The sequence below is a fragment of the Archocentrus centrarchus genome, chromosome 16 (assembly GCF_007364275.1).
Source record: "Archocentrus centrarchus isolate MPI-CPG fArcCen1 chromosome 16, fArcCen1, whole genome shotgun sequence".
Taxonomy (NCBI): Eukaryota; Metazoa; Chordata; class Actinopteri; order Cichliformes; family Cichlidae; genus Archocentrus; species Archocentrus centrarchus.
In genome coordinates, this window is record NC_044361.1 from 11,120,284 (window position 1) to 11,146,223 (window position 25,940).

At 45.4% G+C, this 25,940-nt stretch overlaps 1 protein-coding gene across 1 annotated transcript in view; it reads right to left on the reverse strand.

Annotated features, from left to right (window-relative positions):
- The window catches only part of me1 (malic enzyme 1, NADP(+)-dependent, cytosolic), a 98,943-nt gene that overhangs the window by 21,812 nt on the left and 51,191 nt on the right, over positions 1-25,940 (reverse strand). Inside the window, exons 4-5 of the mRNA XM_030749477.1 lie at positions 2,298-2,373; positions 763-924 (exon numbers count right to left, since the gene is read on the reverse strand). Coding sequence (XP_030605337.1) covers positions 763-924; positions 2,298-2,373 — 238 coding nt within the window. The remainder of the gene's footprint in view (positions 1-762; positions 925-2,297; positions 2,374-25,940) is intronic.

Here is a 25,940-nt window from a genome sequence, read left to right on the forward strand (position 1 = left end):
CTCAGCTATGTTGGGCACATGAGCATCTGAGTCTGCCACGCCCTTAGTTGAGACCAGAAGTTGTGTATATATAGAAGTGCACATAGACTATTCTTAGTCTGTTTAAGGCTACAGACGCACGTGCTCCATGCCCAGTTTGGATCATCTTTCAAAGATGCTGACATGCAGAACAGGGTCCATAGATGCATGACTACAGCTCTGTTGGCTGCTACTCCCATAAGCTGGCAGAGGGGAAAGGTGCTTTCCCAACTGGCACCCATCAATGGAGCTGTTTGCCTCACTTAGGTAAAGGGTGTTTCCTGGTTGTAAAGTATGAGATTTGTTTTCCTTTTCTTGGCTGATTTCTAAGGCAAGACCTACCCAGCTATGGGGGATTAACCACTTCAGCCCAAGGCTATTTTTCTGAATTGCTGCCTGAAAAAACTTACCTAAATTTAATCTGTGAAAGCCCCCCGCCCACACAGACACACACGCACACACACACACATGCACACACAACTCTCCTGTTTCCTCATTTCCAGGCCACGGGTGAAAACACCAGCAAGAAGTCAAATGCTTCTAAATTCAAGAGACAACAACTTTATGAGTCAGCGATATTATATATTAGGCTATTTATTATGTACTAAGTACACTCTTATCCTAAAACAGTAAAGTAGTGTAAAAGTACTAACCAAGAAATAATGGATGCAACACAAAACCAACAGAATACAAGCTGCTTGTAGCTCCGTAGACAGTCAGTTATATGCAGCGCTCAGGTCTCACCTCATTGTCTGTGCCTACGTCCAGCGTAACAGGTAGGCACTGCTGTGGTGGCATACCTCCACAGGCTGTGTATAGGGCCAGCTTGCCAACGGGGATTCCCATGCCATTGCAGCCGAGGTCCCCCAGCCCAAGGATCCTCTCTCCATCCGTCACACACACAGCCTGCCAATAAATTCAGCTGTCAGCGATTAAAAAAAAGGTCTGCAGTGGTCACACCAGACATCTAATTGTCTTATCATTTCATCAAAAATCTGTGTATGGTTCAACTACATACAAAAACGTTTTCACATTTGGACGTCACATTGTAGATAATCAGACTGAATTTGATTAAATACATAAACAGAGTAGCAGTTTAACGCTGCCTCGACTCAAACCTTCTTCATCAAAACAAGTCCACTCCACTACCAGGAAACATGTTTTTTTCCTCAGTGTATGCCAGGCACTCCCACACCCACCTGGCTTTCCACTCACAAGTCATTTTATGTATTAACAGATAAGTTCCTCCCTGGGTTGATGCCACAATATAAAAAAACAAAACAAAAAATCAATCAGTTGTGTAACGTTTAATATCTACAGCAGAACAGTTTAATGCAAAATGTTCCTAATTCTGAGTTTTTTTCTTTTTCCAGCACTAGTCTGACGCAGAAAACTCTGGCACGGAGATTTAACAGCCTTTTGCTCCCATAGTTTGACAGGTTTAAAGAGTGCTGTTAGCGTTTTGAATGTATAAAATGCACAGGACCCTTACTATATACCATTAGCAGCTTATGTTATTTCTATCACTTGCTAATATGTGACAGAAAGGCTGCCAGGTCCTGTCAGTGGATGACTACCTTGGCTCCAGTTTGCCCTTTGTTAAAAGTAGGGCACATCAGGCCAGTTTATGATAAGACCACCCTCACAATGAGAGGCGGCATGTCAGTGCCGAGGTAAATGCCCTGCTGTTGACAGCTGTGAACAGGTGGCTGAGGCTGCAGGTATATTTGACATGCCAAGAATGCCTGCTGGTGTCGTCATCCTGAATATGGCTGGATTATGACTTGCACATAGTTGATTAAGATTAAAGAAATAGTTGAGGTTTTTGGGAAATTGGCCAATAAGGGAGGTCAAGGGAATAAATGCCAAAATCTTCCAAGCCCCAGAGATGACTGGATTTAGTGAATTTAGAGAAAGCCTCCTCTAATCATCTTGAAATATTTAGTATAGTCAAACAGTAACTAATGGATAATCATGCATCTCATTATTAAAAATATCACCAGCTTATGATTTGTTTATGGTCTTATCTGAAGGAGTGCTTTAATGTTGGGGAGTGTTTTCCTGTAAATCTGCATATTTTGCAACATTATAACTTATTAATGTGTTTTCTGATAGCTGCACAGGTAATACTTTTTTCTTTTGGCCACCGTTTAATATATTTTCAATTTGAAAAAAAGAATGTAGTAAAAATATTTGGTTTTAAAGGGTTAATTGCAGTATAGCAAGTGGATTCATGTCAGAATTAAAAGATGAATGCCACTGTATGAGTCACAATTTACCCTGATGTCCTTTTCTGGCCAGTTCTGGAGTATCAAAGCAATGTGGCCACGATCATGAATAGTGATGAACAGCCCCCTAGAAGAGAGGGAAAACAGACATTTTAGACTTGTGTATGTTAGACAGTTAACCAGCAGGTTCTCTTTCTCGGTCTTCAAGTTTCACCTTTTCCTCTGCCCTAATAAAGCAAAATGTCACAAAAAAAAAAAAAAGTCTTGGCAAAAGAATGGTAACACATCAACACTTTGTACTTAAAGAATGGCGATCTGAGATTTAAAAGAAAAAGAGCCTGAAATCTGTACCTCAGTGACTGTTTGAAGTTAAGCTGCTGTTTCATTTCTGAATTGCTATGTTGAATATTGAACCAGTGTTAACCCCAGGGCTTCTTTGGGGACTTTGCTTTGGACCTTGACTCTCCCCAAATATTCACTGATCTTAGTCCCCACTCCACCCCACCCCACCCCTCCCTTACTATCCTTCCATCTTTGCTTTTTTTTTTCTTTTTTCTACACTTACATTAATGTGCTTTGGTCCAGGACCAGGATAAAGAGATCTTCTCAATGTGTGGGGTCCAACTCCAGCACCTTTCCTACCTCACTGACCCATCTGGTTATAGTATGTTGGGGCAACACCTCCCACATATGCCAAAGACAGTAAAAACTTCACTATTTGTAAGGATCTGCTCATAAAATAAAAAAAAAAGCATCCCAGGTCAATGCTTATTATCGTGGAAACCGGGGGAAATGCAAACAGTATGAGACACTGTTAAACGTAAGAAAAAAATACAGCGAGATGAAGAGAAAGACATAAAAGTGTCACATAAAAAGGCTGCGATATGGCAGGAATGAGGTAGGAGGAAACAGTCAACATGGGCTTTCACTTGACACAAAAAACACAGAAGAAAAAGTAAAAGTCAAAAATTCAGTGGATATCCCAAAGAACAGCCTTAAAAAAAGAAAAAAAGTATACACACACACACACACACACACACACACACACACACACACACACACACACACACACACACACACACACACACTTGTATATTGTTAACTTTAAAACTATACACAGTCACACTCTTATGTACACCTTTAAATAATGAGTGTAGTAGTAATAGTGTAACAGGCAGTGTAATACAAGTGCTGACTGTGAGTAAGAAGCTCAGGCTTCAGGCTGTTCAGACCTTGTGTTTATGAGGGCCAGCCAATAAGAGGAAAGTTGGCTTAGTAGTGAAGTGTAGCAAAGTGGCCTTAAAGCCACCAAGGCTTAGTATAAGATAAATAAGGATTATTTTGAACTGTGAATCATGCAAAGGTACTCTAGTAGAGTAATGGAAATGAGAAAAAGAGATTCACTAAAGATTTTTAAACTCACATGTTCAATAGAAGAACTTTTAAGCTAAACCATCAGCGTTTAGGAGATCCTACAGCCAATTCTGAGCTGAGATGTGTGTTTGGTTTGAGCAGTATAGCTGATCATGCCTGGACCACATGACAGTTAAATGTCAGAGAAGCTCACACATGGTAAACAAAATCAGTGGCCCCAGGGCTCAGCCTGTTTGCTCTCCAGGGGGAACTATGTGTCCTACTTAATCTGCAATTGATGAGGCTGGACTCACACACTGAAGGCTCTTTTGCAACTGGATTGTTTTCAGCTTTTTTTATAGACACTACACTATATTATATAGTAGTGCAACTACCCTTTGCAACAGATACTTTCACAGGAGTGTTTTGTTGCGCAGCATGACAAAAGCTGATGACTCAGAAAGATATTAAGAGATCATCCATTTAAAGAGTGGGAAACCAATGTATACAGGTCATCAGCCTAACACAGAGAGACAGACAACCATTCACACCTATGGGCAATTTAGAATCACCAGTTAACCTAAGCCCACTACTGTACATGCATGTCTTTGGACTGTGGGAGGAAAGAATTTAAACCTGCAGTGCAGACCTTGTATCTTCTTGCAGATATAATAATATACAGTCTATAGAGGCCTGCAGCCTTTGGATCTTGTTTTTGTTTCTTTCTATTGTTTTCTTTTTTCCTGCAAGAAAGGAGAGACTGTAGCTCTGTCTTGTACCATAAATTCAAACCCTTTACCAGTTGAGAACCATGACCTCAGACCTGGAGGTGGTAGTTCTCATTCTTGGCGTTTCATACTCAGCTACAAAGTGCCCCAGTGCAAGCTGGAGGTCACCACCTGATGAAGCCAAAAGAACCATGACAAAGCTGAGAGGCCTGATCCTGAGGCTATCAAATCAGAAACCCTCCACCACTTTGCTGTACCTAGAAATTCTGTCCATGAAGGTTGTGAAGAGAATCAGTGAAACAAGCTCTCAGTGGGGTTTTAGAGGGACTGACTAGCCCATAACAAGCCAGCCACCCCATACACTTGAGGCACGTCCAACAGATATGCTCCTAAAGTCTACAAAACACATGCAGACTGCTTGGGCAAACTCCCACAAACTCTGTAATATCCTCAAGAAGAGCTGGTCCAGAGTTCCACAACATGAATGAAAACCGCATTGCTCCTCTTGAATCTGAGGTTCGACTAGTGAGGATCCCCCTGAAGCTGCAACACAGCCTCCTTGGAGCAACACCTCCCTGGTTTGCCAATCCAGAGGCATGACTTCCATATCACGTTGCAGAGATATATCAACCAGGACAGCCTCACAACATCCAGAGCCTTAAGAAACTCAGTAAGACTTTCATACACCCCAGACACCCTAACACTAAGCAGTTGTTTAATTACATCAATGACCTCACCCGGAGTGATGGATGAGTTTCTGTATTATGTCCATAAATACAAAAGATACATAAATGATAAATCAGTCAGGCTCTAAATAAAGCAAATCGAGCATGACAGAACTAAGACACTGCCTGTTGCAAAGCCTTTAAAAAGCACCATGGTTCCTCTAATAAAAAGAGGTCTGCAGGGCAAATAAAGGTCACATGACCACAGACATCTGGCCTTCAAAACAGTTTCAAATTTTGCACACATCTGCACATCCACGCACAAAAAATATTTAAGCGTCAGTTCAAAAGCAGCACAGGTAGATCATTAAAAGAGTCTGCAAAATGTCTGCAGCTGTAAGGGGCTGTAGGGAGCAGGGCAAGTGGCCTGCTGTGGGTGTGTGTGTGAGGCCAGGAGGACATGAACCACTGCCAGCAACAGCATTATGATTAATTTTTGGGGAAAGAGAGGTGATGGAGCTGAAAGGTTGACCCCAAAATAGGACTGTTGGAAAACACCTTCATGCGATGAATCAAAGCAGACAGGCTGGCTGGCAGTAATTCCTGAGCTCTGTCAACCTGAATATTACCAAAAACATTTCAGGTTCATGTTTTCATTATTTCTCTTCCTCTGATACTCATTTTCCGACACTTTGTACTTTCCGAGGAGCTGTGGCTCTCATGACCTATGACCCTGACCCACTTTAATCTAATCTGGACTACAGTACACAGAACAGTAAATCAATTTATCTCATAATGTCACAAGTCATACTGCTTTAAATCCATCATTGCTTTCCATCTAGGATAATCATTTTGGACCTACGATTTTATATGGGCAACCAACCTTAATGAGTCATTGTCAGCACACGGCAGCTGTGTATATAAAGCCTTTTGCTCACAGATCAGGATACAGTACTGTAGACTCTGTGTGCGTGTAGTGGACACGGACTCAGAAATAAAATGACAAAGAAAGAGATGGGTTTGACATACTTGTGTGAGAACATTGTTGCAGAGTGAAGTCATTTCTTCACTGCTAGTTATGGGTTTGGATTTGGGTTGAGGGTAAAGGAAAATTCCACCCTGGGATGCTTTCATGATTGTTTAGCTAACAAGAAAAAAAGAAAGTGGACTGCATCATTTCTTTTCTGTAGAGATTTCTGTTGAAAGAAACAGATTTACTTCTTTGTAAGAAGTAAATCTCATAGATTAACTCATTTAGCTAACTGTTTCAACTACTTATTATATTAAATTTACTAGAAGAGCTCATATATATTTGTATCCTTTAATGGACACGTATCTAGTGTTCTGTCATCTAATATTTTAATATTCATACTACTCAGTTCCAGCTAAGGAACAAATTAGCAGCCTATAGCTTACGCTTGTATTCTATTCTATATACGGTACCTATTTCACTGTTTATCTCATTAATCCATACTGTTTGTTTGTTGCATTAATTTAACAATTTGTGTTATCTGTAAGTTTTAGACATCTATTAAACAATTGAAAGCTTCCTAATTGAACAGTTCCTCTTACTTTTAGCTAACTATTTTAGTTATTGCTTTTATCAACATTTAGCAATTGTATAACCCATCCTCATTTGATACATTATTTTTTCCCCACATTCTCAATTCCTGTTGTTCAGGTGTTACGCCTGAAGCAAAGCATTTCTTTTTATTTTTTTCCACAGTGGTTGGACAATTTCATAATCTTTTGGCATATTTCAAAGTACTGGGAGAAGTTTCTCTGGTTAAGAGGCACATTTTCTTCCCTAAATTGATGCTTTGGTCACTACCAAATGATTTCAGCATTTCAACCTTTTTGAAAGTTTGCTTTTGATGTGATGCATGTGTCTGGCTGCTGCTGATATAATAACCACAACGAATAGCAGACGCCCTATTTTCTAGATGAGAGGAGGGCCACAAAGCATCGAGCAGCCACGTCTGGCTCCTCCCGTAAAAGAGCGTGGCGAGAACACAGAAGGTAAAGAAAACAACCTGATGGGCCGAAACAGCACAACTGCTGACCTGCAGTCCAATACAAAACACACCCCAGGGACTGCGGCAAAGGCTCCTGGCAGGAGGAAAAGCTGCTTTCCACACCGTGACCCCAAAACACACTCTGAGCCCCACAAGGAAAGCAGCCTGCAATCTTTGACCCGTGTCCACACCAAACCAGCCGCCATTCTTCACTCCAGCAGTGTAACCTTAATCTTCACTGTGCTGGATGCCCTCACTTAGCAAGGTTCAACTGACACAATGGACACAAATCACCGAGAAAGAGTGTGAAAACAATGTTAAAGGTCACAGTCACGCAATATGAGATTTTGTCAACTAATTAAGCTCCAAATCTACCATGAAAAACAGGCTTTTATGGTTTGTCTGTGGCCCCCTGAGGAAAAATTATGACAGGATTTTCTCCTTGATTTTTATTTCAAACTGCTTGAAAGGGTATAATTGGAGCTGAATGGAGCCCACATCTTATTAGTGAGACTTGGCCCAGAGGGAGGACGTAAATGTCCACTCAACTGAGAGGATAGCTCCTGTGTTGTTACTTTATGACTTCAACTTTTTCACTTAAACTAAACTAAATTCACAGGATTTTGTAGACAGAATCATCTTCTTATTTATTTTTTTAATGTGTCCTGTCCGGCTGTGTGGCACTCAGAATTGTCTTCTGAATGTCAAGGTAAGGTCCAAAAGATTTGCTTTCACAAGCGGAGCATTACAGCTTTCGCCATGATGTGCTCCTTGTTATTGTCATGGCCGGGGAGGAAACAGGCGAGGAATGGCTGACACGAAGGACTCCAGAAGTCAGCGTAACTTAAAAGGGATTTATTGAAGCAGGGGAAAAACAAATACAAAAATCTTGGAAGGGAGACGACGGGCAAACACAGGGAACACACGGGCACACAACATCAACGACGCGACCAGGAGCATGGGAAACACAAGACTTAAATACACAGAGGGGCTGATGAGGGAAGAGGAAACAGGTGGGCACACAGGTGATTATGATTACCCTAACGGGGGGAAAGCAAAACTGAAGACAAGGAACAGACGACCATCAAAGTAAAACAGGAAGCCAGAAGGGGGAGACAAAGACGCAGACGCAGACTAGACACCAGGAAAACATGTGGAACAAGACGACAACATAGAAACCGAGAAAATAACAAACACCAAGAAAACATAACACTGGGCCACCGGCCCAGGACATGACAGTACCCCCCCCCTCAAAGGCCGGCCCCCGACGGCCACAAACAAAAGAAAAACCAAACCCAGACCAGGGCGGGAGGTGGGGGACCAGGACGGAGGGACCAAACAACACAAAACACAGGAACCCAAAACAGAACCACAGAGCAGAACCAAAAATCAACGGCAAGAGCCGGAACAGACACCCCAAAAAAGACAGAAGGCAACCAAAAAAAAACCGAAACAATCTTGGGGGTTAACAAGGGTCAGAAAAACAAAAACAAAAACACAGGAACCAGAACAAAAGGCGACGGCACAAGGCCGGAAACAGTGCAAGGAAACGCCCCGACCAAGAGCAAAAACAAACCAAAAACAGCAATCGGCAGGGGGAAAACAGTCGAAACAAAACCCAGGCGAAGAGGCAAAACAGTTCAGGAGGTCTGCTGGGACATCCAAGGCGGAAAACAGACAGTTCAGGGGAGTCCATGTGAAAACCAAAACAAAAATACACACAGTTCAAGGAGGTCGACCGCGCTCCCAGCGGCGGCGACGACGAGACAGGACTGGAGGCCGACCGCGCTCCCAGCGGCGGCGGCGGCGATGAGGAGACAGGACTGGAGGCCGACCGCGCTCCCAGCGGCGGCGGCGGCGACGAGGAGACAGGACTGGAGGCCGACCGCGCTCCCAGCGGCGGCGGCGGCGACGAGGAGACAGGACTGGAGGCCGACCGCGCTCCCAGCGGCGGCGGCGACGAGGAGACAGGACTGGAGGCCGACCGCGCTCCCAGCGGCGGCGGCGACGACGAGGAGGAGTCACTGGAGGCCGACCGCGCTCCCAGCGGCGGCGGCGACGACGAGGAGGAGTCACTGGAGGCCGACCGCGCTCCCAGCGGCGGCGGCGACGACGAGGAGGAGTCACTGGAGGCCGACCGCGCTCCCAGCGGCGGCGGCGACGGGGAGCAGGCACCGGAGGCTGACCGTGCTTCCAGCGGCGGCGGCGGAGACGAGGAGAAGACACTGGAGGCCGACCGCGCAGCATGCGGCGGCGACGAGGAGGGGTCACTGGAGGCCGACCGCGCTCCCAGCGGCGGCGGCGACGAGGAGGGGTCACTGGAGGCCGACCGCGGGGCAAGCGGCGACGGGGAGCAGACACTGGAGGCCGACCGCGGGGCATGCGGCGGCGGAGAAGGGCGACCCCGGGCTCTGGTGGGGAACCCTCGGGTGACGTGGAGCGCTCGGACTGAGCAGAGACCCCCACCGGCTCGGACTGAGCGGGACCCCCTGGCTTGGAGCGCTCGGACTGAGCGGAGACCCCCATCGGCTCGGACTGAGCGGGACCCTCGTGCGCGGAGCGCTCGGACTGAGCGGGACCCTCTGGCGCGGAGCGCTCGGACTGAGCGGAGACCCCCATCGGCTCGGACTGAGCGGGACCCTCTGGCGCGGAGTGCTCGGACTGAGCGGGACCCCCTGGCTCGGACTGAGCGGAGACCCCCATCGGCTCGGACTGAGCGGGACCCTCTGGCGCGGAGCGCTCGGACTGAGCGGAGACCCCCATCGGCTCGGACTGAGCGGGACCCTCGTGCGCGGAGCGCTCGGACTGAGCGGGACCCTCTGGCGCGGAGCGCTCGGACTGAGCGGAGACCCCCATCGGCTCGGACTGAGCGGGACCCTCTGGCGCGGAGTGCTCGGACTGAGTGGGACCCCCTGGCTCGGACTGAGCGGAGACCCCCATCGGCTCGGACTGAGCGGGACCCTCGTGCGCGGAGCGCTCGGACTGAGCGGGACCCTCTGGCGCGGAGCGCTCGGACTGAGCGGAGACCCCCATCGGCTCGGAGTGAGCGGAGACCCCCATCGGCTCGGAGTGAGCTGAGCCCATGGGCTGAACGGGGCCTACATAGTGAGGCACCGGATGCGTAGGCTGGGACCGCGGAACAGGGCACACTGCTGCTTTATTGAGCAGCAGGGGCTGCTCGGGGAATAGCCGAGGTGCAGGGGACTGCGTGGAAGCAGGCCGGGAGACGACTGGCTGCGTGGAAGCAGGCCGGGAGACGACTGGCTGCGTGGAAGCAGGCCGGGAGACGACTGGCTGCGTGGAAGCAGGCCGGGAGACGACTGGCTGCGTGGAAGCAGGCCGGGAGACGACTGGCTGCGTGGAAGCAGGCCGGGAGACGACTGGCTGCGTGGAAGCAGGCCGGGAGACGACTGGCTGCGTGGAAGCAGGCCGGGAGCCAGAGAGAGCAGACTGCGTGGAAGCAGACCGAGAGCTAGGGAGATCTGGCTGCGTGGAAACAGACCGAGAGCTAGGGAGATCTGACTGCGTGGAAACAGACCGAGAGCTAGGGAGATCTGGCTGCGTGGAAACAGACCGAGAGCTAGGGAGATCTGGCTGCGTGGAAACAGACCGAGAGCTAGGGAGATCTGGCTGCGTGGAAACAGACCGAGAGCTAGGGAGATCTGGCTGCGTGGAAACAGACCGAGAGCTAGGGAGATCTGGCTGCGTGGAAACAGACCGAGAGCTAGGGAGATCTGGCTGCGTGGAAACAGACCGAGAGCTAGGGAGATCTGGCTGCGTGGAAACAGACCGAGAGCTAGGGAGATCTGGCTGCGTGGAAACAGACCGAGAGCTAGCTGACACTGGGGCCTGAGAGGGAGCTGACACTACTGGAGCTACAGAAGGAGCAGGAGCTGAGGGAACTGGGACCAAAACCGAAGGAACTAAGACAGGGGCTGAGGGAACTGACTGAGAGGGCACTGAAACAGCTGACACTGGGGACCGAGGAAGAGTTACTGGAGCTGACTGAAGGCGAGGGAGAGCGACTGGAGCTAGAGCTGACTGAGACCCTGCTGCTGCAGCTAACACAGAAAACCGATACGAAGGCTTGGACCTGGCTGCCCCCACCCGCGGAACAGGTGCGAGTGCCGAGGTCAGCCCGTCCGTGGCTGCCCCCACCCGCGGAACAGGTGCGAGTGCCGAGGTCAGCCCGTCCGTGGCTGCCCCCACCCGCCGAACAGGTGCGAGTGCCGAGGTCAGCCCGTCCGTGGCTGCCCCCACCCGCCGAACAGGTGCGAGTGCCGAGGTCAGCCCGTCCGTGGCTGCCCCCACCCGCCGAACAGGTACAGGTGCAGGGGAAGCTGGAGCTAAGGGAGCTGGAGCAGGGTGAACAGAGGGAGCTGGAGCTAACTGAGGGGTCTGGGACTGCGACTGAGGAGGAGCTGGAGCTACAGCTGACATGGAACACTGCGACTGAGGGGGAGCTGGAGCTACAGCTGACCTGGAACACTGCGACTGAGGGGGAGCTGGAGCTACAGCTGACCTGGAACACTGCGACTGAGGGGGAGCTGGAGCTACAGCTGACCTGGAACACTGCGACTGAGGGGGAGCTGGAGCTACAGCTGACCTGGAACACTGCGACTGAGGGGGAGCTGGAGCTACAGCTGACTTGGAACACTGCGACTGAGGGGGAGCTGGAGCTACAGCTGACTTGGAACACTGCGACTGAGGGGAAGCTGGAGCTACAGCTGACTTGGAACACTGCGACTGAGGGGAAGCTGGAGCTACAGCTGACTTGGAACACTGCGACTGAGGGGGAGCTGGAGCTACAGCTGACTGGGAAGACTGCGACTGAGCAGGCGCTACAGCTGACTGAGGCGAGAGTGGCTGGGGAGGAGCACGGCGACGCCGGGAGCGCTGCTTCCTTCGCGTTCTGTTGGAGTGGGAAGCACGATTCTCAGCATCCAGGATGTCCACCAGCAGAGGTGAATCAATAATCTCCACATCATCTGGCAGCCAAGAGAGGTCTGGGGAGGCGGTGGGCTGTGGGTGAAAGGATGAAAATGACGAGGTGGGAGAGGTGAGTTGAAGGGATGACGGCGGATCCGGAAAGCGAGGCAGCGCCTGTGGTGCTGAGCTGCAGTGGTGCGGAGGAGACGACGGAGGTGAGATGACCGGCTGCAGGAGAGGTGAATTAGTGATGGCTTGGAGGAAAAAGGTTGTGTCCTTGCCCTGGACAGGGCGACCAATATTATACAGTTTAGCTTGTAAGTTTTTCCGGAGCATGATTATGGAATGGGCAAGGGAGGCAGTGTCAGGATGGGTGAGGAGCCAAGTGGAGGAAGAAAAAAGTCTGCAGCAGAAAATTGCCTGAATAATCTGACGGGGTTCATCAGTGGCATGAATGATGTTCCTGGAGAGATCTATGAGCTCCAATCACTTCCTCTTGCTCGGAGGGGCTCCTGGTATCCGCGGGGTCCATAGTCTGGTCGCGTCGTTCTGTCATGGCCGGGGAGGAAACAGGCGAGGAATGGCTGACACGAAGGACTCCAGAAGTCAGCGTAACTTAAAAGGGATTTATTGAAGCAGGGGAAAAACAAATACAAAAATCTTGGAAGGGAGACGACGGGCAAACACAGGGAACACACGGGCACACAACATCAACGACGCGACCAGGAGCATGGGAAACACAAGACTTAAATACACAGAGGGGCTGATGAGGGAAGAGGAAACAGGTGGGCACACAGGTGATTATGATTACCCTAACGGGGGGAAAGCAAAACTGAAGACAAGGAACAGACGACCATCAAAGTAAAACAGGAAGCCAGAAGGGGGAGACAAAGACGCAGACGCAGACTAGACACCAGGAAAACATGTGGAACAAGACGACAACATAGAAACCGAGAAAATAACAAACACCAAGAAAACATAACACTGGGCCACCGGCCCAGGACATGACAGTTATAGATATGAAGCTTTATTAGAAATTAGTTTGGATTTTTTTAAAATGTAATGGACACAAAGACGAGAGGAAAAAAAACAGGAAAGGGGAAAAGAGAGAGATGGAGGAAAGGTTTGAAAAGAAAAAAGGAGATAGAAGTAGAGGGGAAAAAAAGAAAAAAAAAAAAGCATAGAGATAAAGCAAGTCAGCACCCTTGAAGTCTGCCTCGAGACCTGCGGAAGGAGAAGACAAAACAAAATAGAATCCACAACAAACAGCATATGCAGTATGTAATAACAGTTATACCTTCAATGGAAAGTACACCATACACGGTGATGGAAGAGAATGCAAGAGGTTACTGGTGACAAACACCTGAATCTAGACACCTGTGCATGTGTGTGTGTGTGTGTGTGTGTGTGTGTGTGTGTGTGTGTGTGTGTGTGTGTGTGTGTGTGTGTGTGTGTGCGCGCTTGTGTCTATAAGGTTTCTCCCTAAGAATATTTGATAGTATATGTGGGTCCCCACAGATCCACTGCCCGGGACATGGGGACGGCATGAGAAAGAATAGAGCCATAGACACCCAGCGGCCCCCCCAAACATGGAGCCCCGGGAGCTCCCCGCAGGGACAACCAGCAAGATACACCACCCCCCCCCAGAGGCCTGACCGGGCCAGGGCACCCAGGCCCCAGCAAGCAGCCACCAGGGTGAGCTGGCATATACCCCGGCACCCAGCCCCAGATACCAAGACCCACCCCATGCACCGGCAGGCAGAGGCACCAGCTACCGGTGGAGAGTGTGACGGAGGGAAATAGGCCCCACATTTTAATGGGGGACCCAAGATGATCCAGGAGAGGGGGCAGCCCAGAACCCAACCTGACAGATAAACAGCCACCCACTAACTCAATCACACATTCCCACCCACATGTTCACGTACAAACATTCACCTCCACTCGCCCAACATAAACACACACAAAAATGGACGCCATACACCCACTCACAGAATCTTCTAACACACTGGGCAGCATAAAATCTACTCGTCTAACATTCATCAAATAATCAAAAGTTTCTTTAACAGGTGTTAAAGAATATTTAGAGTTCTTATATAAACCATATGATGTAGTCATCCTCTGACCACAACTTTTTTTTTTTTTTTTTTTTTTTTTTTTTTTGCACTTTCAGGGTTCTAGCCAGAAATTTTTTTCAGCCCGGCACCAATGTTGACCAAGGTGAATGTGTAATCTACTGCGGGAGCTGTTTTTTTTGCTAACATATTTTATAGCAGGCGCCAAATGCTGCTCAAATCATATGAATTTAACATGAAACTCTCACACGCACATGGTGTGGCTGCCAACGTAGGATGCAACATTAATCTCCCCACTCCAGAAACATCTGTCACCATTAAACAATCTGCTGTTACCAAACAAAGCATCCTCATCCACAGAGCACACCACATGGGTCTGAGTACCCTGCACTCAGACACAAAAGGATAGCACATGAGGTAAATAAACACATAATATAAACACAACTTTAGCTAAGGCACATTCAAGGTAAGACAAATTTCACAAGTGTCAGCATCTTTCACTCATTCAGTCCTCATGGTGTTGCAGCATCCTCTTCAGGCGGCGGAGGTTGAATCTCACTGACTTGCTTCCCGATTGCAACTATGGCTGAAACCAACTTATGGGTGTTTATCCTGTTACGCCAGTAGACCAAAAACCAGCCAGCAACCAGATGACACCAGAATCCAATCTTGTACCAAACACTGGGCCAGCACCCTCTCATGTATTTCCATGGTTTTACTGTAGTACAGGTGCTGGTCATAAAATTAGAATATCATGAAAAAGTTGATTTATTTCCATAATTCCATTTTAAAAAATTAAACTTGTATATTATATTCATTCAGTACACACAGAATGATATATTTCAAATGTTTATTTATTTTAATTTTCTGGCCAATTAAGAACGGATACCATGGTCCTTAAACCAGGTACTGGTAGCTTTGGCACTGTGTGCAGGTGCCAAGTCCTGTTGTAAAATGAAATCTGCATCTCTATAAAGTTGGTCAGCAGCAGGAAGCATGAAGTGCTCTAAAACTTCCTGGTAGATGGCTGCGTTGACCTTGGACCTCAGAAAACACAGTGGACCAACACCAGCAGATGACATGGCACCCCAAACCATCACTGACTGTGGAAACTTTACACTGGACCTCAAGCAACGTGGATTCTGTGCCTCTGCTCTCTTCCTCCAGACTCTGGGACCTTGATTTCCAAAGGAAATGCAAAATTGACTTTGATCAGAGAACATAACTTTGGAGCACTCAGCAGCAGTCCAGTCCTTTTTGTCTTTAGCGCAGGTGAGACGCTTCTGACGCTGTCTCTTGTTCAAGAGTGGCTTGACACGAGGACTGCGACAGCTGAAACCCATGTCTCGCATACGTCTGTGCGTGGTGGCTCGTGAAGCACTGACTCCAGCTGTAGTCCACTCTTTGTGAATTTCCCCTACATTTTTGAATGGGTTTTGTTTCACAATCCTCTCCAGGGTGTGGTTATCCCTATTGCTTGTACACTTTTGTCTACCACATCTTTTCCTTCCCTTCGCCTCTCTATTAATGTGCTTGGACACAGAGCTCCAGCCAGCCTCTTTAGCAATGACCTTTTGTGTCTTGCCCTCCTGGTTTTTGACTTTAGGTTTAGCTGAGTAGAGTGTGGCACCAGGTGTCTTCAATATTGAACCTTTTCACAATATTCTAATTTTCTGAGATATTGAATTTGGGGTTTTCATTAGTTGTCAGTTATAATCATCAAATTTAAAAGAAACAAACATTTGAAATATATCAGTCTGTGTATAATGAATGAATATAATATACAAGTTTCACTTTCTGAATGGAATTTCTGAAATAAATCAACTTTTTTATCATATTCTAATTTTAGGACCAGCACCTGTATGGTAGTAGCAGATAAGCAATATCAATAATAGTGGAAAAAAGAAAAAAGAAAGAAGAAGCAAAGAAGAAGAGAGGAAGAAAATCCTGACCTCAAGCTTGTTCCCAGACGTTTTAGAGGAGATACTACAATCTATAGTTTTCTAACTGAAACAAAAGCTCCTTAGAAAGTTTATTCTGGAGCCAGAGCTGTTGTCCTGTGTGTTGGCTGAGGAACAATTTTTATCCTGAGGCCATGGATCAACTGCAGGACTGCATTTCTCCAAAAATCTTCCATGGTCTGGCAAAGACGTGCAGCTCTCATACAGAGATCGTTGGCTCCAGAAGACCTCAGAATAGCTGCTAAAATTTGTATTTATATTATTGGTAGTAGAAGACCTATTTCAATTGGTTTGTATTCTAAATTTTAAGATGTAGTTTTTATATAACCAAAACAGCAATTGCTCCAAGTACATTAATCCACAACAGATGGCTGCCCCTCCCCGAGCCTGGTTCTGTCAAAGGTTTCTTCCTGTTAAAGGGGAGTTTTTCCTTCCCACTGTCGCCAAGTGCTTGCTCATAGGGGATCATTAGATTGTTGGGCTCCTCTATAATACTATTGGGACTCTGCAGTACTATAGAGGCTTGGGGAAATTGCTGTTTTAAATTGAATTTACATAAATAAAAAAAAATTAAAAAAACATATGCAAGAGAGAACAGTTTTTTTTTGTCTCACTTGTCCTGGAGATTCGCCACATGTATTGAAATCTAAGGAAATGGGAAATTTCTTTATACGTACACATTTATGGTGCAGAAGAACAAATTAAAGTGCACAGGGAACATGTTTTTGAAGGCAAAAAGACGAAGGGCTTTTCCTCCTGCTCTTTTTTTTAGATTGCAAATTGCAGTGAAATAATACAGGTTCAAGCAGTGATAAAAGCAGCGACCTAGCCGGGGCGGAGTCCGCGGGGTGGGCTCCTGTTTGCTAAATGCAGTCACAGTAGAGCTCCGAAAGTGAAGCGGTGAAATCCTCAGCCTGGCGCAACGCCTGGCGATCAACCGCTAGCTAGAACACTGACTTTTGCATTTATTTAGCTGTCTATAGGCCACAAAGTAATAATAATAATTAAAAAAAAATTTAACGTACAAAATTTTAGAATACGATCTTGTTGGATTTTCCTTAACTGTTCAAACAGCTAGTGGGTGGATAAGGTAAAAATGCATATGCATTGTGGAAAATGGCTTTATTTTACTTTTTAGATGCTTACTTTTATCTACGAAAGATCCTAAATTGCATGACTAGAAGACTGCTGTGGACTGGGATTTAAAAGTGGTCTGGCAGGCTGATTGGTAAGCTTAGGGCATCATCCCTGTACACCAAGGGATATGTAATGAGAATAGTTATGCACTCAGGTCCTCGACACACAGGGAGCAATGTCACTCGCTCGCTCTCCATTCATTTCCTATGGAGCTTGTGCAATGAGGCGACAATCGCTTGCCCTCCTCCAGCTAAGCGCCCGGCGACATTCGTGCATGTGAAATTTCGAGCTCGTACACGTAGACCAGGCCACGCAACACAACAAAGTTGAAAAATGTTCTACTTTTGTCCCTGTCGTGTGGCACTAAACCAATCAGCGACTGACCAATGAGCGGAGAGTATGCTACAGTATGTTTCAGCAAGAGGGAAAGCACTTTCCTATATTATATGACTAGAAAAGTTTGACTTTCCTATATTATATGACACTTCAAGCAGTGATTATCGAGGTACACACAAAAGGCAGCCGTATGGAAACTTTTTGGCGCCAGGCTTATCTTAAACAGAAGGATAGAGAGGACTTTTGTGATAATATAGGATGAACCCAAGGTTGTCTTTTTCTTTTGTAGAGGAGACTTAACATCAAGATTTCTGTCAGTTCCAGTAAAATCTTCTGACTCCTCATCTTTATTGCCTTGTCTGACACGGACTGCTTTGAAAATATCTAAATCCCTCCAATTTCATAACCAATCATATTTCTTGGAGAGGAGTGACGTGAGAGCGCGGTTCTGAATGCTGCCGTCGCTATCGCGTCGGTTTCAGCCTAGTGGCGATGCGGCCCATTTGTCGCTGTCGTTTGTCGCTCCCGTATGTCGAGGCCATCACACTAGGAGATGGAAGACACATTTAGCTCGTTGAATTATGTCATTATATGTCACTTTCACTGACTATAGCAGTACTGCACATACACTTAATTAGCAATGACTTTAATCATGCTGAGATCCTCCATATATAGCTGGGTATGTAGATATTCATCAAACTGTGGTTAACACATTGTGAACCTTGTGATATACAAAAGCTAAGAGATATCTAAAACACAGTCTGCTTTTCATGGTGAACGAAACATATTTATTCAGTGCTTGAATTCTCTGGTGGATATCTTTGGCTTTTCAAAACATGTTCAAAGACACAGTGGATATTTTTGCCAGACCAATGGCTGAGATACTCAGAGTATCATTTTATTAAAGGCGAGAAGGTCAACAAGCCTTCACGGGAACAAAAACACACCATTTCCGATTATTTCACCAGAATAGATTAATCAGCTGGCCACGGGGTTCAAATGCTTCAAAAGACAAAGAGTTTAAAAACACAGGGATAAACCACAGATTCAGATGTAATACCAAAAATGCCGCCTTTTCAAAACAAAAAAGTTAAAACAACAGTATGAAAGTTCAGTTTACAAACTGGATACAGAGTAATGAACATATTCTACAAATACACTGATATTTGGAGTCCTGTCTACTCGTGAAAATAAATTCATAGATGGGTCTTTTTACTTTTCATACATGCCATTATAACAAAATTTATCCTTTAGAGCAGTGGTTCCTAAAGTGTGGGCCGCAGCCCCCTGGTGGGCCACAAAGGTGCTGCAGGGGGCCACAGTAATTCAGAAATTCAGAAATGGGATGGGATTGGGCTGCAGCACTCTGGACTTTGGGAACCACTGCTTTAGAGAAAATTCATCAGATTTTTTTTTTTTTTTAATTTTGAAGATGAAAAATATGATGACAGAAGCAAAATGATACTGTACATACTGTCCATTCCACAAAAAAGGTAGCTGACAGACCTATGTACCATTATAATAAATCAAGTAATGGACTATGGAAACAAGAGTAAATGCTTTCAAAGTGTTTGTTAGTACCAAACAGGAAATGCAGCTGATGGAAGTGTTGCAGGTATTTGAATATTTGGCACCAAATTGCAAGACACAAGTAAGTGGGATTAAACCATCATCTTGAAAGTCTAGTGAGGAACTGTTGGGTTATTGACTGACCAAATTACATTCAGAAATCCACACCATGCACACGTCCTCTTCTCTAGCTGCTTTCTGACATGGGCGTACTGTCTGCACTTTATGCCATGATGAACAACCACCGACACTTCTATTACACTTTGGTTTACCAGCAGTAAAGCAGGAACACACAGAGACATGAAGGGATTTCATTTCACTAAACATTTCAGCCCTGACTTTGACATGAAGATAACAGTGTTTTGAATTTTTCTACATGTTTTAATTTGGATGGAACATCAGTCTTCTCTCGTAATTACACCAAAAAGATAGTCATCATTCTCTATAAGTGAGTGCAGCATCCTCTACAGCGCTATGCACACAAACATGCGGAGTGCTCACAAGGAGACAGAGACGTTTCTGTTGCTGGATGTGGTACCTAACCACAAGCTGTAGAAAAGGACAGACAGCACAATATTTAAGCAGTGAAACTGCCGGTTTCGACTTTCTTGCTTCCTTTGCTGAGAGGTACTTAATAAGTTAATGGCTTTTCAAGGAAAGAGCAGAAGATTTTTTTGTGGAGCATATTATTGTGGAGTGGAGCAGGTTTATACTTTGTACTTAGCTGTAAGTGAACTACTGTATCCATATACTGTAACAGCAAAACAGAAAAAGCAACTCTAATGTTTAAAAACTGAGGTCATGCTGTTGGTTTTGGTCGACTGGTCATTTCCAGAGCAATTTAGCGAGTGAGGCCAAAAGGAGTGAAGCTGTCGGTATTAAAATAACACCCTTATGCTGCGGCACTCGCAGCAGCCAAGCAACTGACTGAACCAATAGAGCAAAAGAAGAAAACTGTGAGAAGACGGGGTCTGGCAGTGCCAATCAATAACCATGTTCCTGCTGCTGCTGACGCCAACACTGTCCGGTTTTAAAATAACTAACTGCACTGGAAAAGATGACTGTCAGCGAAACAAAAAAAAAAAACAACAAAAAAAAGGCAAAAGAGCTCTGGGAATGGACAAGAGGGATCTGCGAATACAAAAAGAACAACAGTGGGTGAATAATTTAGAAGGCGCTCAACAAACAGTTATCCAGCTCGTAAACCGTCACTCCACCCCTGTCTTAGTACAGCCACTCGGTTATTGTTAGAGCAGAAAAAAAAAATCTTTTGTTGCGCTTCTTCGAGGAATTTATCGCAGCAGTAAGTGAACTGTGCACAGAACTTTTGTTGAACTCAGCTCTCATGAGTTGGAAATGAAATGTGACGGCAGAGATTATCTTTCCAGTTCCTTCTCTTTCCTTTCCCTTCACACCCATCTCTCTATACGCTGTGACTCTCCAAAGACAATGCACTCTTCTTCAACCTCCCACCCTCCATAGCACGCACACTTTAACAGGATTCCATCACAATATGAGTGTTCAGCATGCTGCTCGAATCGCCCACAAGTGAGAACCAGTTCCAGTGTCTGGCCTCAAACACTGGAACTGCCCCCACTTCATTCCAATGCAGCCCACTGAAGTTAGCCTGGGCTTTCACATAACTAATCCCTCATGAAGCTTTCACCGACTGGGGGGGGGGGGGGGGGGGGGCTAAATTCAAGGCCAGAATGAACACAGTTTAGCCAATTTGATCAGCCTTTCATCACTTCAGATATCATGCTGAGGCAAAACATAAGAAGACATGGAATCTTTGACAAAGGCCAACCTGCAGGTGACGAAAATGGCAAACAGTCGGTGCGAGGTTCTGGGATTTCATAGCCAGTAGTCTGCTCTAGCTGTCCCGGTGAAGGACTGTCCAGTTTCTCTGTCAGCCAACCTTACATAACTCATGGGGCAAGAAACAGCAGGAAAATCCTGTTCCCGCACAAAGGCACTGCTAAAGGAATCAGAGGCACAGACCTGATGAACCCAGCAGGCTATTAGATGAGTTTCAGCCCTCTGAAACCAGCTTTTCCATTCATTTGCTATTTCACACACATGCTGACATTTGAGTTATGCCAATGACGTTTTGTGTGGGATGCAAGCTCAAATTCAGTTGGTTTTGCCATGGCCAAAAAGTGTAGTGACTGGTCAAACTGTCCATGTTTATTTGCAATATTTGCAAATTCTCTGTGTTAGCAACAGTGGTCAAGACTGCATTACTTGAAATATGTAAGAAATCTAAAATACATAAAATTCTAGAATAGCTTCATGAAAACCAGACTGATGATTAGAGAGAAGTTAAGAGCCTGCTGTAAAATCATTGAGCACTGTATAGATGACAATGATATATGACCCATGGTATTCTCAGGCTTTCACAAAACAAATATGGATTCCATTTCAGAGATGTAGAGGTGGTGGCAGACTAGCTGCCATAGTGTCCACTATTAAACAGATGGAAAAGTACTTTCAGAGTATCCAGTTCTTCATGGCTTAGAGCTGCAAAGATAATTCATGTAATATGTGACACTACGTAGGAAGGTAAAGCCATTACTGCATATATTATACAAAATATTATGGGTAAATGCTAAAGAAAAAAAAATGCATTTTTCTCTATATATTTATGCTCTCTATTCCTTTTAGGCCAGCTGAACAATAATCCAGTGCTGTGAAATTCACAATGTCATTAATTAACTGGAATACCCCAATAGCTCAGAGACCTGGTTAAAAGTCTGGTTCTAGAGAATTTTAATGAGATCTGTGTGGTTCTACAGATGCTCACCTGAAGAATGAGGCTCAGTTGGAGGTTTTATATATAAAACCAAACAGAGGACAAAAGACCATACCAAGTTGGCTCATCCTGTCTTAGTTAGGCTTAGACAAAAAACTTGGTTAGGTTTAGGAAACCTGTTAATGCCTCCCATGTGTGTTCTTTTCCCTGATTTGCAGAGCCGTGACTGATTGGTCATGGGTCAGTCAGACCGGAGTAAAAATAGGATGGATATCTCCTTGAGAGTAGGTTCAGCGATTGCTGCCTTAAGTTTTTCAAATTGTGCAACCAATTGCAAGTAGCAACCAAGTGATTACCCAGAGGTTGCTCAGAGGTTGAGCATCTCTCACCCTCAATCTCTGGGCAACCACTTTTGCACAGGTTGGTAGGAAGCAACCTGCCTCCAAACAATTGCTGCCTGACTTGGACTGGCTGCAGCTGATTAATTGGGTTGCAAATAATGTCTGTTGGCTGTCTAATTTATAAACACAGATTGCTAACATGTTGCAATCAATCTGTGTCAGCCAGCACCAATGAACTTGTCATGGTGCTGTGTGGCCAGAGGGGTTAGACCCAAAATGCAGGACTCAGCAAAGGGTAAACTTCAAGTGGTTTATTTGGATGATGATGATGATGATGATGAAACAGAAAACAAACCTACACAGGGACAGAAGCTAGACCAAAACTGGGGAGGAACAGGGGGACACACAGAATAGGGAGCAATGACGACAACGCGACAAAGGACAGATGAAAACTGAGGGCTTAAATACACAATAGGTAATCAGGGCAAGAGGAAACAGCAGGGCACAGCAGGTGAAGCAAATGAGACTAACAACATAGGGGAAGCAAAACTAAAGACAAAGCACAGGGAACACAAGACTGGCAAAATAAAACAGGAAGTGGCGAAACAAAGAACACGCAGACTTGACAGGGGGAACAGGCACATGGACACTGGACAGAGACGCAGACCTGACACAGGGAAACACAAGGGACCAGAATAAACTGAGGAATCCAAAAGAAAACCAATAACCATAAATAGAGAAATAACTGAAACAAAACCAAGAAAACAAAACACTGGGCTACCGGCCCAGGACCATGACAGAACTCATCTGTGACACACGTCTTGCCACAGGGTACCCAATTCAGCTGGTTGCCAACTGTTTTGTTTTGGTTGTATTCCTATATAAAAGCAAGGTTGCTGAGTGTCTATGTCATTTTGCAGTTAAATCACTGTCCTGCAGCAACTAGGTCACTATTTGTGGAGGAATTTCTGGATTTCTGTTTCAAATCTATGAGATTTGGCTGCACTCTGAATGTAAGTAGTTGGTGCAAATTTCTGTGTATCCAAATGGCAATAGATTTGTAACAGATGGCAACAGATTTGAAATTTTGGCTGATTTATCACAATTAATTCCTGTATTATCCACGCCAATCCCCATCAAAAAAAGCACCGAGCTCAGTGTGATTCAGCTACAGGTGAAATATTACATTAAACATGTCTACAAACAAATTGTAGAATTGATTATACTTGTTTAAAGCAAGCATTTGAGCAATTCTACCTGAAAGAAGAGTGTGTGCCTTGTTAAAATGCAACTACCTTGAAGGTGGCATTTTTCAACTCTTAAGAAAGAAACTGAGCTGATCCCTAAATCAGAGTGAATGTTCAGAAGTTCAAGTGTCACATAATTAAAACGGATGAAAGAGAGTCAAAAAAGACCACCTGGGGTCAAACCCTCATTCCTGTAGAGGTCACACAGAGTGCTGGAGAGTTAGTCTACAATATTATTTGTAATACCCACAAGGTCAAAGTGCATTTCGGTGTCCCTTAAGTAGACACTGAAAACCAACACACTCACGTAAGTATTAACAAGGATGTAAATCAACAATCTCATGTCATAAACTAATTCAGTCTACATAACAAACGCTTTGGACAACATAGAAGTTCAGAATTTCACTTCAGACTGCCCCCTTCTTCAGAGGAAACACGAACGGTATGAAACAGCAGGATGGTTTCAGAGATCTGACTTCCAATGAGTTCTGCCAAAATGTGCTCTAAGTAAATCATGTCATGTGTATTTACAATATACATATTGGTATTACAACACATTGGCTGGGATCAAATAGGTTTTAGCAAGATAAACTAAGTTTTATTGTATATATTTTATATAAAAATAAATCACTCTAACAGATGGAACAAACTGTGCAGCAGGTTTGAAGGATCACTGTGACACATTAGACACTCAAAAATAAGCATGCTTATACCTTTCATGTCAAGTAGTCTCAGGAGCTTGAAGAAAAGGCGACTGGACTTATTTACATTTTGAAGACATTTCACTTCTTATCAAAGACACTTCTTCAGTTCTAAAACTAAAGGGTGGAGCGTCCCAGGTATTTAAACCCTAGTAGGGGTTGTCCCCTTTGGAGGTGGTCATGGACCCACTAATGATCATGTGCATCATCACATGAGCCAAGTTGTGAAAAAAGTGTGGGGAAACCAGGGGTTTCAGATGAAACCACTGTGAGACCTCGCCCCACCCTATCATGGGACCTATTGAAGTCATCTGAAGTAAGGTGTGAGTGGGGGTTGAGGCACCTGGGAAGAGATCTCAAGACAGCATTGTAGGTGGCTGACCGCTGGTGTTGTAAGGCACCATTGACTGGAACACAAACTTGGGGTGATCAGGACCCTGCAACACTGAGCAGAAAACATTCCCTCTAAGGCAGAAGGGAATGAAAATGAACACACATGTAAAGAAAACTCTTAAAACATGTGGTTATCCCAACTGGGCCTTCACCAAATCAGTGAAGATACACAACAAAGAAGGTCAGACACCAACCAGGTGTCAGCGTTTTCAAAACGCTCTGGTCCCTGTTTCCATGTAAACAGGCAAAAATGCTTCTTTTTGACAACTGGGGTACTGGCACATGCACACTATGGTTGCGACTCCTATATCCACCTGGCAATGGGTTCTGCCGCGTTTTCAACGTCTCGTGTTTCCGTGTAAACAGAGATCTTTTTTTAAACGTTTCCGTCACCATTTCCACTGAAAATGTTCTCGTGTAAATGGAGCCTTAGAACTGAAGAAGTGTCTTGGATGACAGGTGAAACATCTTCATAAAATGTAAAGAAGACCAGTCACCTTTTTTCTCAAGCTCTTGAGACTACTATGACCAGGATGTCTGAGAATCTACACAGACTCATGTCAAGTAATGTTGTTGTGCATTTTTGGCTCATTGTGCAGTGATTCTGAGTAATCACCATAATTCCAATAGCAATTGTATTGAATAATCAACAAATATTATGCAACTGTAAATTTTTGGTTTTGGCCTTCAAATTGAAAAGGCACCCACAGTTTAAAATAATCATTATTTATCTTATACTTCGAAGCACGAAGCACGCCTTCGATGGGATATGTTCGAAGCAATGACAGCTCGGTGGCCTCAGCCCACGCGGGAAGAGGCCACGAGGATGGCCAAAGAAGCGTTGGCTCGACCGGATCAAAGAAGATATGAAGCACGTTGGCGTCGCCCCCGAAGTCGCCCTAGATCGCGCCAAGTGGAGACGGGCGTGCAAACACGCGGACCCTGCGACTTAACGGGAATAACGCGAGGAAGAAGAAGATTATTTATCTTATACTGGACCAAGGTGCAGTGCCCCGGTTTCACCTACAATCAAAAGCCAGCTTTCTTCTGATTTAAGTGAGGTGGGTGGGGCTTCTGTGCCCACAGCCACAGCTGTGTGCCTGAGATAACCATATCAAGGATATCCACTCTCACTGACATCATCCAGAGCCAAGCATAAAAAAAGTCTAAAGCTAAGCATTTAGAGCAGTCTGACTTTGATTTGGAAAAAAAGGTTTTGGTGCTTGTAAAATACCTCCAAACTCTTTTGTCCAGTGGCATCATGTATTCTCCATGGCATGCATTTTGTGTATGTGCTGCATAAAGCATGCGCTTTAATCAATATATTCTTAACAGCTACTGTAACAACTCTTGCAACAGTTCTTGCAGCTATAGTTTTGAATCCATTATTCTATCCACAGTCAGATGGACTGAATCATCTGCAATTTCCACTGCTTGGAAGTACCAGAGGATGTGAGTTCAGGCCCTCTGCAAACACAAGTGTCTGAAGGGACAT